The sequence below is a fragment of the Rattus norvegicus genome, chromosome 6, assembly GCF_021556685.1.
Source record: "Rattus norvegicus strain SHRSP/BbbUtx chromosome 6, alternate assembly SHRSP_T2T, whole genome shotgun sequence".
Lineage (NCBI taxonomy): Eukaryota > Metazoa > Chordata > Mammalia > Rodentia > Muridae > Rattus > Rattus norvegicus.
The window spans coordinates 31636258-31652500 of record NC_141539.1 but is presented as its reverse complement, the minus strand read 5'-3'; the positions used below and the strand labels follow the sequence as shown (position 1 = coordinate 31652500).

Genomic DNA, 16243 nt, shown 5'->3' with positions numbered 1-16243 from the left:
GTCAACCAGGTATGGTGGTATGTCCCTATAATCCCAGCACTTAGGAAGTTGAAGCAGTCCGATCCTGAGTTCGAGGTTATCCTGGGCTACACGGGGAGTTCAGGTCTAGCCTGGGCTACATGAAACTCTGTCCCAACAATAGCAGCAATAACAAGAAGCCAGGGTTAGATGGGAATCTGTGTTGGATGCACTCATGGGTCCTCTCTGCAGAGTGAGGCCAGCCCGGAGAACGCAGCACGGGAACGGACTCGGGTGAAGACACTGCGTCAGGCCTTTCTGGCGCTGCAGGCTGCTCTGCCTGCAGTACCACCTGACACCAAGCTTTCCAAGTTGGATGTGCTAGTGCTGGCCACAAGCTACATCGCCCACCTCACCCGAACCCTCGGCCATGAGTTGCCTGGTCCTGCCTGGCCTCCCTTCCTGCGTGGGCTCCGTTACTTGCACCCTCTTAAGGTAGGTCACTGGCCTAGGGACTCGGTCGCGAACCTCTGGTAACGGAATAGGAATTGGGGTCATTTTCTTCTGGTTCTCTCAGAAGGAGGATGGAGGCCGGCTCTTGGGGTGGAGCGGCGACTGGGAGCGGCTGCGTGGGAATGCGCTTGCTCCGGGAGGAGGAGAAGACTGAGATTCTTAGTGTCGGGGGAAGAGAGGAGCAGGTTCCTGGTCTGAGGCCCAGAACCCAGGAGAGTCATCCGTCTCCAAACAGCTTCACCTCGTGTGGCACCTGACTTACTTCTCTCTGAACTACTGTTGCGGCAGATGTCTGCTCTCTGGGAGAACGGCCTAAGCCCACAGTGCAGAAGCCATCAGATTGCAAGGCAATCAATCTGGGTTGGAGGGCTTCCAGCACCAACCGTGCCAAACTCTTCTTACCTGGTTTTCCTGAACCCCAGCTTGAGAATGTGCAAGATAGAACAAGCGAGGAGTCAGCCATCTCTTTTGGAGTACAAAATTAATAAAATAATAATAATAGGATAATTAACAATTATCATGAATGGAAGGAAAATTAATAATAATCCACATGGCAGCAACAGCCACTATGATTGGATGCTAAGGACAAGCTAGGGACAGAGCTGAGCACTTTAGAGCATTCTTATCTCTTGGCTGCAAGAGCCAAAGGAAGATGACCCATGAGGAGATGGGAGGTCAGGGAGGGCAAGTGGCCGAATGTAGTTTGAACCTGGGCTTCTGACTGCAGACCTTGGCTCTTAGCTCCCCCGACCCCAGCAAGCGCCTCCCTCACAGGGACCCATGTAAAGAGTATGCTGTGAGCCAGGCATGGTGGACCACACCCGAGGTCTCAGGACACAGGAAACCAAGGCAGACGGATTGCCAGATCCAGGCTGGTCTGGCAAGACTCTGTGTTAAAATAAAATGAAAAAAAAATTAGGTGAGAGGTACTTAGTAGGCAGAGGCAGGCAGATCTCTGAGTTCAAGGCCAGCCTGGTCTAAAAAGGGAGTCTCAGAACAGCCAGGCCTAGACAGAGAAGACAACAAAGCAAGCACAAAAGACTGTGCTGTGTCATACAGGGAGGGCCACTCTGCCTTCTACAGGGGTAACTTTGTTTTGTTTTGTTTTCTTTTTTTCGGAGCTGGGGACTGAACCCAGGGCCTTGCGCTTGCTAGGCAAGCGCTCTACCACTGAGCTAAATTCCCAACCCCGTAACTTTGTTTTTAAAGACAAGATATCAGATATTTCAAGCTGGCCTCAAACTCAGGTGTAGCTTGTGACAACCTTCGCCCTCTGTTCCTCCCACCTCCACCTTCCGGAATTCAGGCCTGCCCACACCACTTGGTTTACACTATACTGGGGATGGAACCCTGGGCTTCGGGAGTTCTGGGCAGCACCGTCCAGCCCAGCAGCCTCTAGCCCTCAACCTGATTTTTACGATGGATAATTCTGTATCATCTCTTTTTCATATATATGGTCCTTCTGAAAAAGTTTTCCCCCCTTGAGAATATAGATGAAATACAAGCCTCTGAGGTTAAATGGGGTAGGTCTAAAATGCTAAAAGCAGCACTGGGCAGAGGGCCATGGGTAAGAGAGCAAGGTCCTTATCTGTAAAGTGGTGATTGATGTAAAACGAAGCCCTGGAGAATAGTAGATGCACAATAAATACAATGGTGAGAGAGCAGAGGAGAGGAGAGGAAGGGCGTGGAGGGGAGGGGAGAGCCTAGATCTAGAACTCTGATTAGTGGAGAGAGGCATTGAGCACCCAAGTGGGGAATGACAGAGAGGAAGATAAACTCAGCACAGTAATCCTTGCAGTTTTTTCATCTGTCTGTCTGTCTGTCTGCCTATCTTTTTGTCCCTTTGTCTGTCTGTCCATCCGTCCATCCAGCTCTCTATGTTTCTATTTGAGACAGCGTTTCTCTATGTGGGTTTCTCTCTCTGTATAGCCCTGGCTGTCCTGGAACTAGATCTGTAGACCAGGCTGGTCTCAAACTCACAGAGATCCTCCTGCCTCTGCCTTCTGAGTGTTGGGATTAAAGGAACACATGTGCCGCTGCCACTACCAGACTATTCTTGCATTTTCTAAAACCACCCTTGCTCCTAGTGAGAAGACCTTAAACTCCTGGCAGGGTGTGAGCTGACGAGCCCCATCCCCTCCCTCCTCCACTTCTCCCTCACACTCCCTCACTCAGTGTGCCTGTCTACCCCCTCCCCCAGCCCCCAACCAACTTGTGCACCTCTTTTTTTTTTAAATCTATTTATTTATTATGTATACATCATGCAGCTTCCTGCCTGCATGTGCACCTACAGGCCAGAAGAGGGCATCAGACCTCATTACAGATGGTTGTGAGCCACCATGTGGTTGCTGGGAATTGAACTCGGGACCTCTGGAAGAGCAGTCAGTGCTCTTAACCGCTGAGCCATCTCTCCAGCCCCCTTATAACGTTCTGCCTGCGTGTATGTCTTCAGGCCAGAAGAGGGCACCAGATCTCATCATAGATGGCTTTGAGACACCATGTGATTGCTGGGAGTTGAACTCAGGACCTGTGGAAGAGCAGATGGCGCTCTTAACCTCTGAGCCATCTCTCCTGCCCCAACTTGTGCACCTCTTAAAGCCTTCTGTGCCCACAGTGGGCTCCTCCTATGCCTCTGTCAGACAGTTGGGAGAGCATTTAAGGCTGTGATATTTGGGGGACATGTCAATCAGGGGATACCAGGGAAAGCCAGACCTAAGGTCGTAATGGTTCTGGACTACACAGGACCACAATAGCTGTGTTAATCCTTTCCCATCTTATGTCCTTTCAGAAGTGGCCCATGCGATCTCGTCTCTATGCAGGAGGCTTGGGATGCTCTGGCCCGGAGTCCACCACAGCCGATTCCACCACAACCATCGCTACTGACCACAGAAGCAGGGATGCACAGCTGGGGTCCCAGGTCTCCGTAGCCACAGATAGCCTCCTTGCCTCTCCAGTCTCTCCAGCCCTTGGTAACGAATGACCACCACCACTCATCCTGCTCTCTTAGACTGCGACTCCGCTTAAGGACCTGGATTTTCTGCCCGCTCTGCCTGTCTTCCCCTTGACTCAGCCTTTGGGTTTGACTCAGGCTCAAGTTTCAAGTTCAGGGTTGGCTTCCGGTAGGCAGAAGAAGCAGCAGTAAAGACATCAGTGGTAGAGAGTTCCGAGGAGACCCAGGATGGAGTTCACGCTTGGCTCTTCTACGGTACTGACGGACGGGAAGTGAAAGAGAAACCGTGTTTGACGTGGTTCAAAGTCAAGTTAGGGCATCACATCCCCTCCCCTAGGGCTCTTCAAGAAGAACACAAGAAGACAGAAATGGCTGTGCCGGTACAGCATGGGGCTAGGACCACAGTAGCCCTGGGTGCTCATGGGCATACCAGGGGGCCTGAAGGGCTTTTGGTAGCAGTAAGTATGAACATGTCTGGGGTCAGGTCACAAAGCCAGAGAGGAAGCTGGAGAATGGAGTGTGGTTTTTTTCTTTAATTTCCCTACAAGATGTTTATCCAACATCAAAGAGGCGTAGGCGAGATCAGGGTACTTCTCCCTGGAATACCATCTCACCAGTGGGCCCTCATCACCTCCTTCCTGCACCAGGGCCCTGCAGCCCTTTCACGTCTTCCCAGCAGATGAAGCCCCAGACTTAGATGGCTCACAAGCCAGGGACATTTAGCTAGTCCCAGCTATCTAGGGCCAGATCATCTTATCCCACAGTCAGCTCTGCCTTCACTCAACGAAGCAGCCACTCACAGCCCTGCCTGCAGAGGACCGCAATCTCCCCAGCTTTATCTCCTCCAAGGGCCTGAGACAGAGCGAGAGCATCTCTCCCGTGGCATAGTAAGCAGTGTTCTCTCTCTGGTGTGTTAGAAACCTCATCTCAAGGACGTGTAAAACAAGGTGGACTTCAGCGTGGTTCCTGCACTGTCAGCGATGGGGGCTTTACTGGTTTTGGTATAATCTGAACATTTCTAAAGGTCAACTCCCAGGCCTGCTTCTCCCCACAGGCAGTGACGTCCCAGGCTTGCCCCAGATCCTGGTACAAGGTGCCCAAAGTTTCCTAGAGCTTTAGCGACACTCGTCCTTGGCCCTGAAGAAATAACTGGAGACAAAGCTTACACTAAGGTGAGCTTCCCAAGCCAGGTCCAGTTTCAGGTTGGCCCCTGGGTCTTAACATAGGAGGAACTGCCTTCCTCTCAAATTTCAGCAACTGAGGCCAACTAGAGTCCCAGCAGGGTGCTCATGAGTTGAGTGGACAGGCTGGGAGGGATTGGCATCCAGGAAAAGGAGATGGTGGGGTGACTCAGCAAGCTGGGGTGGAGATAGAAGGAAGACACAGAACGTCCCAGCCTCAGCTGCATGTGCTGTGGGGAAGCAGCTGGGCTGTGGCTGAGAGCCATGGCGGACGGCCCCAGCCAAGGCCAAACCCATAAATCTGCCTGGTCCCACATTTCTCCTGGGGGACCCAGAGAACTTGTGCAGGGCTGGTCCAGCAGCTGGACGGGGCCAAGCAGGGGCAGAGACCAGGTGTGGGAGGGCAGGAGCAGTCTTCTTCACACGACCATAAAAGTCCAGCCTGGGTGTTCTATTTTTAAAACCAAATCAACAGCAGCGTCCCCCCGCCCTCCGTGGAGTTGAAGGGTGGTAAAAAGGAGTGTACATGATTTCTTCCCAGTCAGTGATATACGATCTGTCTCTGGGCAGGCTGGGGACTGGCTTTGGGTACAAGCTACGAGTCCCCTCATAGACTAAAGCATCTCCCAGTGATTGAGTAGAGTCTGATGGAGCTTGAAGTGTCCACCCTGTCTAGACTCAAGCTTTTGCCTCATTTGGCAAACCCTTCACGGCTGACCACATAACACCGCCCTAATGGAGAATCTGAGGAGGGAAAAAGAAGATGAAGTTGGTAGAGGGTCAGGTAAAGAAGAACAAGTCCCACCAGGAGGAGTATCTTGTTTTGGTTTGGTTTGGTTTGGTTTTTTGACATGACTTTCTGTGTAGGCCAGGCTGGCTTTGAACTTGAAATCCTTCTGCCTTAGCAAGGGTTATGGGCTCACAGGCCTTTACCACTCTGCCCAATCAGGACAAATTTCTAAATCTGTTGCCAGAGAATCTGTTTTTCCCACTGACCAGGCCTGGCACTGTCAAGCTGAGGTTACCTGACTGTGGGGAGGGGAACCAAAGGAAGACCCAGGGCATGACTGGAACCTCACTCTCCCTGCCCAGCACAATGCTTCCCTTGAGAAATACCACACTGGAGATGCTGGAGACGCTGGAGATGAGGGTCTGTAAGCCAAGCCCACCCAGGAACGACCCCTTTTGTTTCCACAGCAGAGAAAGAAAAGCATCTGCTGACTGGGAGATCTATGCTCACCCGCGCTAGGGGCAAAGTGGTAGGAGCGTTTGGAGGCAGTAGAAGGAGCCGAACTCTGTCTCCAACAACAGCTCCTGTTCCCTAGGACGGGCACGTACAGGGGAGAGTATGCAAAAGTTAAGGTGCATGGATGGACGGTGGTGTGCGGGTGCCCTGGCCCGGGAGTCGGAGGGATGGCTGCACCCTGTGAACCTAGTCCAGTTTTCTTTCAGTCCCTCTCAAGGTGAGGTGCAGGTAGAGAGGAAGACTTCCCTGTTGCCTCCCTCCACTCATCTGGCTGTGCTGCAAGAGATCAGTACTGAGGCTTACATGGAGCCCCGGGAGGGCTCGTCCAGCACAGCGAAGGAGTTCCCCTTTGGAGACTGTGGGAACAGACAATGGCTAATCTTGACTGTCAACTTCTTTGGACTGAGAGGTGACGAGGGGGTTAGTAAAGTGGACCTTTGTGTATGAGGACTTTTACCTCCTGAATAGCTTAGTCCATGGATGGATTCAAAATAGGCTATTGATAAGCTGGGTGTGGTGCTATATGCCCTTAATCCCAACATTCAGAAGGCAGAGGCAGGAGGATCTTTGTGAGTTGAAGACCAGCCAGGCCAACCTAGTGGGTCTCAGTGGAATTGTGGACAGGCTGGAGGGAGGGGGCTGGGGCCACGTGCTTGAGGCTGTGTATTGTCCCTGACTCTTTCCGTGTAACTGCCGCACTGCTGCCCCATCTGCCTCGAGAAAAAAGATGTCCCTTCCACATACTCCCGATACCATGATGTTCTGCCCCTAACCATGACACCAAAAAGCCTGTGGACTGAGCTCTCTGAGACTTTGGACCAAAATAAATCTTTCCTACTCGACATTGTCTCTATCCAGAATTTGGTTACAGCGGTGTGGACTCTAATAAAAAGAAAGAGGAACGGGGTTGGGGATTTAGCTCAGTGGTAGAGCGCTTGCCTAGGAAGCGCAAGGCCCTGGGTTCAATCCCCAGCTCCGAAAAAAAGAACCAAAAAAAAAAAAAAAAAAAAAAAGAAAGAGGAACAAGGTGTTTTCAAAGAAATCATTCTATGTATCCTGGGAAGAACCTGGCTAGGGTGAATTAGACAATGTCAGCCTCTCTCTTTCCTTATACCAGCCCTGGAAGCATATTCAATTCTAGATCAAGGCTGGGCAAATGAGGGCCAGGAGGCCAAATCCAGCCTTTACCTGTTCATGTAAATAAAGTTTTATTGACAGTCCTCTACACTTGCTAACGTTATTACGGTTGCTTTTCTCACATAGAGGTAGCAGAGCTGAGACAGATGCTGAAAGTCCTAGAAATTGGTTATCTAGACGACCTAGAACATTTCTGACCCCTACTTTGCCCATACATAATTCAAAAAACATTGAGGGTATTCCGAGTGTTTCCGGGAATCCTGGGTAAAATTTAAATAGCCAAAACTACTTTCATAATATAAGAATACAAAGTGCATGGGGTTGAGGATTTGGCTCAGTGGTAGAGCGCTTTCCTATCGAGTGCAAGGCCCTGGGTTCGGTCCCCAGCTCCGAAAAAGAGAAAAAAAAAAACAACAACAACAACAACAAAAAAAAAACAAAAAAAAACAAAGTGCCACGGACTCCATTTCCCTCTTCCCTCCCATCCTGTTCCTCTCTTCCTTCATTTATATTTTTTACATCTGTGTTTGCGTATGCCACAACACACACATGGAGGTCAGAAGTCAACTTGTGGGACTTAGTTCTCCTCCCACCAGATGGGCTCCAGAGACTGAACTCAGGTGAGCTTGGTGACAAGAGCCTTCACCCTGTGCCAGCTCACCAGCTCTCTTTTTTGTCGTTATTGAGACAGGTATTCCCCGACTGGACTGACCTCTTCTTTTTTTTTTAATTTGTTTATTTGTTATGTATATGAGTATACTGTAGCTGTCTTCAGACACACCAGAAGAGGGCATCAGATCTCATTACAGATGGTTGTGAGCCACCATGTGGTTGCTGGGATTTGAACTCAGGACCTCTGGAAGAGCAGTCAGTGCTCTTAGCCGCTGAGCCATCTCTCCAGTCCATTTATTATATTTTTAATTTTATGTGTTTTCTCCCATGTGTATCTGTGCAGTATGTGTGTACGGTGTCTGCAGAGGTCAGAGGTCAGAGCAGCACATATGTCTACAGTGTCCGAAGAAGTCAGAGGTCAGAGGTCAGAGCAGCATATGTGCCTGCAGTGTTTGCAGAAGACAGAGCAGCATTGGGTCTTTCGGAACTGGAGTTACAAACTGTTGTAAGCTGCCATGTGGGTGCTGGGAATCAAACCTGGGTCCTCTGGAAGAACAGAACTCTTAACTGCTGAGCTCCAGGAGGCAGGGTCCCTCATTGAACCTGAAGTTCAACAATATGCACCCCAGTACATGAGGCCTCAGCTGTCTCCCGTGTCTCTGCTATGCTGTTATATCCCAGTCTTCCCCACCCCCCACTCAGAAACATATCAGTGACTTTGGGGCATCCTGGGGAACACGCAGGGCAGGGTAGAGATGGTGTGTGTGGGCGAAGGTATGTAGGGGGGCAGGCACCACCAGTGAGAGACTTTACCTGAGTCTCAGCCAGAAGGGGGCCAGCCAGGCCTGGTGCAGGGATCAAGAAGCAGGGTGAGCTGAATGAAACGCTGTCTCAAGGAAAGAGGAAAAGCAATGTAGTGGTAGAGCCCCTGTGTAGCATGCACGACGCCCTAGCTTTATTCCCAGCATCACAAAAAAAGAAAACAGGCAACATTCAAATTACCTAAGCAAAACCCAGTGGTGGTGATGTACGATGCATACCAAAATCCCAGTACCCCTTCAGGAGACTCACAGCCAATTGTAACTCCAGCTCCAAAAGACCTATCCAATCCCTCTGGCTTCCATGGGCACACACTGGTCTACATGTGTACACGCACACGCACACGCACACACACAGGCACACATGCACACACGCGCGTGCACACACACACACACATGCACATGCACAGGCATATACGCATACACACACACACAGAGGCACACACACAGAGGCAGACACACGCACACACATACACATGCACACGCACGCACACTCACCAAGAATTCTGTAAGCTAGGGTTGGGGATTTAGCTCAGTGGTAGAGCGCTTGCCTAGTAAGCACAAGGCCCTGGGTTCGGTTCTTGGGTCTGAAGAAAAGAAAAAAAGAAAAAAAAGAATTCTGTAAGCTACTAAATCCAAGTGTAGCTACTCAGGACTTCACTTCTTGCTCTGCCTACACTGGGAAAAACAAAGAGCTTCCTGAAGACTGAATTAAAGCTTCCCACAGAGGGACTGGCAAGAGGGCTCCCTTGGCTCTCTGGAGACTGAGAAACTTGCTGCTCTTTTGAGGGTCTGGGTTCAGTTGGTAGAACCCACGTGATGGTGCACAACCGTTTACAACTCCAGTTCCAGAGACTTTGGCTAATCTCCTGGCCTTCACAAGCAACCAGGCACACACACAGTACACATAATGTGCTTGGAACACTTACGTACGTAAAAGAAACCAATCCAAAACTTTAAAAACCACCCATACACATAAAGAAGAAAAACCCCACAGAATAAATGGACTAGAAACTTAACCAATCAAGTACTTTATTAAAAAAATGTATCCAGTGGCAAATAATGCTGAATTCCAGCTGGGAGTGGTGCTGAACACCTGTCATCTCAGCACTGGGAGGATCAGGGGTTCAAGGTCATCCTTGACTACAGACTGAGTTTGAGGCCAGCCTGGACTCCATGAGACTCTGTCTCAAAAAAAAAAAAAAAGAAGAAGAAGAAGAAAATTCACTAGGCATTGTGCTGCCTTTAATCCCAGTACTAGAGAGGCAGAAGCAGGCAGATCTTTCTGAATTTCAGACCAGCCAAGCTACATATACAGACCCTGTATTAAAAAATAAAATAGGGGCTGGGGATTTAGCTCAGTGGTAGAGCGCTTACCTAGGGAGCGCAAGGCCCTGGGTTCGGTCCCCAGCTCTGAAAAAAAGAATCAAAAAAAAAAAAATAAATCTTAATTTTATTAACATCTAGAAAAAAATGCAGTTAGAAGTCACCAGATAACAGAACATACCCACCAGAATTGCTAATATCTGTGTCTTGACTAGGAGGATCCTTGCTGCAATGAAACACCGTGACCAAAAGCAACTTGGGAAGGAAAGGGTTTATTTCATTCAGAGTTCATATAACGAGTTGTGTTAGTCAGGGTTCTCTAGGGTCACAGAACTCACAGAACGTCTCTCTATATTAAGGGAATTTACTGCGGTGACTTACAGTCTGTAGTCCGACTAACCCAACAAAGGGCAGCTGTGGGTAGGAAGTCCAAGAATCTAGTAGTTGTTCACTCCTACGAGGCTAGTTTCAGCCAGTCTTCTGTAGAAGTCGGTTCCAACAGATGTGCTGGCAAGTTATGTGCAAACAGTTGAAGAAGAGAGAGTCTTCCTTCTTCCAATGTCCTTATGTAGGCCTCCGGCAGAAGGTGTGACCCAGATTAATCTGAGACTTGCTTTGTGCCAGGCTGATCTTGAACTCAAAAGATCTCCTTGCCTCAGTCTCCTGGGATCAAGGCATGTACTTACCTTCCTAAACTTTTCATGACCACTATGCATCAAGATCTCCATGTCAAGATCCAAGAAACTTGTGTCTTTCAGTCTCAAGATCTGGGTGAGCCCTTCAATTCTGGATTATAGTTCATTCCAGATATAGTCAAGGTGACAACCAGGAATAGCCACCACACAAGTAGTCTGTTATCAAAAGCAGTGAGGGCAGCAACCTGAAGGCAGGAACCTGAAGACAGGAACCTGGAGGCAGGGGCTGGTGCAGGAGCTGTAGAGGGATGCTGCTTACTGGCTTGCTTCCCCTGGCTTGCTCAGTTTGCTTCTTATAGAACCCAGGACCACCAGCCCAGGGATGGCACCCCTACAATGGGTTGGCCCTCTCTGCATAAATCACCAACTTTAAAAACTGGTCTAAAGTATTAGCTACATCATGATCTTACTGAGGCATTTTTTCAATCCAGGTTTCTTCCTCTCAGATGACCGTAGCTTGGATCAAGTTGTCATAAAACTAATTAGCACACTTGTATCTATTAAACTCAGTAAATACACTCAAAAGTGATTTCATGAGTTATTTTAAAATGTCTACAGAAATGTTCCTAATAGAATAATTTGTGACAACCCTGTGATGATTACTTCTAGTTGTCAACCTGAGACAACCTTGAGTCACCCAGAAAGGCTTTAGTGAAGAATTGTCTATATTGGGTTGGCCAGTAGTCATGTTTATAAGGGACTATGTGTATTTATTTCTTTTTTTTAATTTTTTTTAAAATTTTTTTTTATTTTATATATATGTGTGTACACTGTAGCTGCCTTCAGACACACCAGAAGAGGGCATCAGATCCCATTACAGATGGTTGTGAGCCACCATGTGGTTGCTGGGAATTGAACTCAGGACCTCTGGAAGAGCATTCCATGCTCTTAACTGCTGAGCCATCTCTCCAGCCCGTGTATTTATTTCAAGACCGTTTTGTAGCCTTGGATGGCCTGGGACTCAATATATAATCCAGGCTAACCTCATATAATTCACAGAGATCTGTCTGCCTCTGCCCCTGGGCCCTGGGATTAAAGGCATGTACTTAATATTGCCTCAAGCTAGTTGACATGGGAACCGTCATCCCACTGTGGGAAGCACTATTCCCTAGGCAGAGAGTACTGAATTGTACGAGTGCAGAAATAGAACTGAGCAGTGCAGGCAATTGAGCATCATGCATTCATTTTTTCTCTGCAGCCAAGAACCTGGATAGAGGTGTTGAGCTCTGCAGCCAGGCTCTGGAGGTTTCAGGTTTAACAAGGCGCACCTGGTTAGGCTTCACCAATAGAGGGAGCTACAGGAAGCTACAAAACTGGAGGAGAGAAGCAAGCCTGCCAGTCTCGAGGTGGTGACCAGCATTTATTCCAGCAGCAGCACTTGGCTCACGTTGCCAGCTTTTTCTCGCTCTCAGAATCAACTTTTATCACACTCCTTCGAGATTCTAGCACACTGGATGTGACAGTAATTATAGCACTGGGGAGCCTGAGGCAGAAGGATGGTGAGCTCAGGGTCTGCCTATGTTAAGTAGTGAGATACTGTCTCAAAATAAGTAGACCAGCAGGGTTTGGGATGTAGCTCAGTTGGCAAACTGCTCGCCTGCTGTACGTGAAGCCCTGGATTTGATTCTCCAGTACCAGCACACACCTATAACACCAGCGCTCAGGAGGTCATCTTGGTTATACAGTGAGTTCAAGGCCATGTAGGCTATGTGAAACCTGGCCCCAAAAATAAATAAATAGGGTCAATGAGCTGGCCCCGCAGATAAAGGCACTTGTCTGGAAAGCCCAGAGCCCCTCCTTCACATAAAAATGGAGGGAGAGGGGTTGGGGATTTAGCTCAGTGGTAGAGCGCTTGCCTAGCAAACGCAAGGCCCTGGGTTCGGTCCCCAGCTCTGAAAAAAAGAAAAGAGAAAAAGAAAAAAAAATGGAGGGAGAAAACTGACCTTACAAAGTTGTCCTCTGAGCTTATAGCTTGTTTTAGCTTGAATACACACATCGTGCATGCACACACTCAAACAATAAATTATAAGTAAGTAAATGTATACATTGATTAAAAATTAGTTATGTTTTTATGTTTCCAATGGGTCCGAGTTCCACAACAGCCTAGGTGACATTCTCTGGGCATCTGGCTGTGCCCCCTACCCAATACTGTATCGAATAGCACCTTTTCTTCTTGTTTAATTCGTTAGTACTTTCCTTTGAAACAGGAAGAAATGCTGAGTGTGGTGTCCCAAGCCTTTAGCTGCCACACTCAGGAGGCAGAGGCAGGAGACTCTCCATGAGTTCAAAGACGTCTTTAGTTTACAGAGTGAGTCCCAGGACAGCCTGAGCCTCACAGTGAGACCCTTCTTCAAACAAAAACAAACGAGGGAAACTGAGGGCTGTAGAGAAAATGTAGATCCAAGCAGCTCTAGTTAATCGATTGTCTGAGTCATGTTGGCATGGTTACAGAAACAAACCCAGGCCTCAGAGAGCAAAGCACCATGGATGTGAGCTCTGGCGTGAAGAATATCAGAGGAATACCAGTCCTGAAGTACACTGTGTGACTGGACACTTTCCCCTCCCACCTATGAAGATACATAAATAAAAATGGCATCTTTTTTTTCAAGATAGGGTCTTACTATATAGCTCTCTAGCTGTCTTGGGATTCATTCTGTAGACAAGGCTGGTCTCAAACTCACAGAGATCCTCCTGCCTCTGCCTCCCTAGTACTTGGATTAAGGGTGAGTGCCACTATGCTTGGCCTAGAAATGGCTTCTTTCCTGCAGTCTTCATGACCCTTCTAGGTTGGTGCAGTTACTGAGAATGTCCAACAGGCACACTGCTGTTGCTATGGCCACCACTGCGTGTGTTTAATGGCTTTTTCACAAAGGCTGACTCTTTTTTTTTTTTTTTGGTTCTTTTTTTCAGAGCTGGGGACCGAACCCAGGGCCTTGCACTTCCTAGGCAAGCGCTCTACTGCTGAGCTAAATCCCCAACCCCAAAGGCTGACTCTAACCAGGGTGTGAGCATGTCTGTGGGAGATGCCAACTTCTGTAGCTTACAAGGAAATTCATATACCTTGAAAGATTATTTTAGAGGGTGGGAGAGAGTGGACTCGGTTTCATAGTGGACAGTATGTCATTTTTCACCCAGTTAACTACACCTCTCCAAACTTGCCATCGTAATCCATGTCCAAATAAAGCAGAAGACAAACGGCTTATTTTAAAATCTATTTTTATCTTACACTCAGAGCCAAACCGTTTTCCTAAGATTCGCTGAAGGAATAAATAAAACCTTGGTTACGACAGTCCTTGGGTTCTGTTAGAGATGCTACACAGGGCAAAATGGATAGATGTTTTTCTCACTTTAGATGGCTTGCTTTTATTACTCCAGTTGTATATCCACGAGCCAGTCTTGATTTTTAAAAAAAAAAAATAGAAAGTGTAGAGCGCTGGAAAGATGGCCCAGTGGTAAAGAACACTGGCTACTCTTCCAGAGGATCCTGGTTCGATTCCCAGCACCCACATGACAGTTTACAGCTGTCTATAACTCTGGTTCCAGGGGATCTGATGACCTCTTCCAGCCTCCATGGGCACCAGACACACATGTACTATTGCACAGACACACATGCAGGTAAAACATCCATCCACATGGAATAAAAATAAAAATAAAATTTTAATTAGCCGGGCAACGATGTCACACAGCTTTAGTCCCAGCACTTGGGAGGCAGAGGCAAATGGGTCTCTCTGTAGGCCAGCCTGGTCTACAGAGAGACTTCAGGACAGCCAGGAACCCTTCCTCAAAAAACAAACAAAATTTTAATTAAAAATAAATGTAAAATGTGAGATCTACTGAGCTTCTTAAAGGCCCCTGGAACCCCATTTACACTGAGGACTGACTGATCCCCAGAAGTAAGATTGTATGGGACTGGCTTCTTTAAGGACCTGGGTGTGGATACAAAGGCTGTGGTTGAAGGAAGACTTCCTGTCCTGGATGTCTGGGACAAAGGCTGTAAACTCAGGGGATGCACTTGGCCTGCCCCATTGGGTCCTCTTGAAGACGGGACAGGACCTGCCCCACTGTCACGCTGTGTCAGCTCAACAACTGAAAGCCACGGAGGACCTAGGCACAGTGGAGCCCTTAGTCCCAGCACTCAGGTCACAGAGGCAGGTGGATCTCTGAGAGTTCAAAACCAGCCTGGGTCCACAGAGTGAGACCCTATGTTAAGGGGGGAAATGGAGAGGAATCCCCTCGCAGTCTCTTCCGTCCCACATGCCTGGGCATCCCCATTCCCAGTTCTCTCCCAGCCAACCAGGGATCACAGCTGGGGAGGTTTTCAGCTTCCATCTACGAGTTAAAAATGCTATGTTTCATTTCTGCTGTGTTATCTTGATCCAAGAGACCCCCAGAGCCTGTTTTGAATGACTCAGGACCAGGCATGGTAGCACAAGCCTTTAGTCCCAGTACTGGGGAGGCAGAGGACATATAGATTTCTGAGTTCAAGACCAACCTGGTTGGCATAGTGAGTTCCAGGACAGCCAGGTCTACACAGACCCAGTCTCAAACAAACACACAAACAAACAAAACACAGACAGAAATCCTAACTCTTAAGGAAATAAACCAAGCTGAATGATTTATGCAAGTGATTTCTTTTTTTTTTTTTTTTGAATCATTTTATTTTAAGTGCATTCGTGTTTTGCCTGCATGCACATCTGCATGAGTGTGTCGGATCACGTGGAGCTGGATTACAGACAGGTGTGAGCCGCCATGCAGGTGCTGGGAATTGAACCCACGCCCTCTGGAAGAGCAGCCAGTGCTCTTCACTGCTGAGCGCCTCTGCAGCTCCCTCCATGCAAAGGATTTCTAAAGAAACAGAGCCAAGAGGAGTGAAAAGGGAATTTCTACAATTTAAAAATGCTTTCTGGGCATGGCGGTGTGAGCCTGCCATTGTGCTGGGAGGAAGAGGCAGGAAGGCTGAGTGACCTTGTCTCTAACAAAACAAAACACGGATGACTTGGTTAGCACACTGAAAGGTCTTCCTTCTCCAGCACTCACTTCTCCTAGTAGTGCACCACCGTCCTCTCGCTTCGTGTTGCTGAAGGTTTGAAAGGGGCTAGCCTGGACTTCGACGGGCGTGATGTGACACAGGCTCTCTGCCCCACGTTGCTACTTCTCTTTTTTCTCAGGAGTTTTAAAGTTCTTGCTGTCTGATTTGTCCTCGAGCAGCCTCTGTTGTTGGAGGTTTATATTAGTCCATGAATCATCCCCTCCCTCTCTTATATAAACATACAAAGTTATTTATTGCTGGAGTCCACAGGCAAACATATATCCCCGGAGCAGCATTACTGTGGATAACTCATATTTCCAACTGGGTGGGAGGACCCTACCCGACTAGTCTCATAACAGGCCTGCTCTCAGAATCAAATGGCATTTAGCATCCTTCTCCCTTGTGCTCCTCTCAGGATGCTTGTGGACAGCAAATGTTTTCTTGATTGACCGGTACCAATCCTCAGGGAGATCCGGGGCAAGGCCCTTGGAATAAGGACGCTCAAGATTTTACTGCCAGTTACAAAATGGATCTGTGCTGCATTATATGAGTCCCTCAGGAACACACCCATTCGGGAGGGAGTCGCCTTTCTTGTGTCAGTTTGTAAGCAGCAACTTCAGCCAAATGGGGATGCTAGGACATAGGGCAGCGCTGACTGGGACTGTCCTTTCCTGGGAGTGTGTATAAATGGATGGTGTTGGTAGTCTGTCAGCCATTCCCTGTGTCCTATTGAAGACTTTCTCATCCAACCCCCACATCCTTCTGTTAAATATAACTT

At 48.3% G+C, this 16243-nt stretch overlaps 1 protein-coding gene across 1 annotated transcript in view; it reads left to right on the top strand.

Annotated features, from left to right (window-relative positions):
• The window catches only part of Tcf23 (transcription factor 23), a 7957-nt gene extending 1217 nt beyond the window's left edge, over positions 1–6740 (top strand). The window contains 2 exon segments of the mRNA NM_001432153.1: positions 211–453; positions 3260–6740. Coding sequence (NP_001419082.1) covers positions 211–453; positions 3260–3451 — 435 coding nt within the window. The 3' untranslated portion in view covers positions 3452–6740.
• Positions 6741–16243: the final 9503 nt, after the last annotated feature.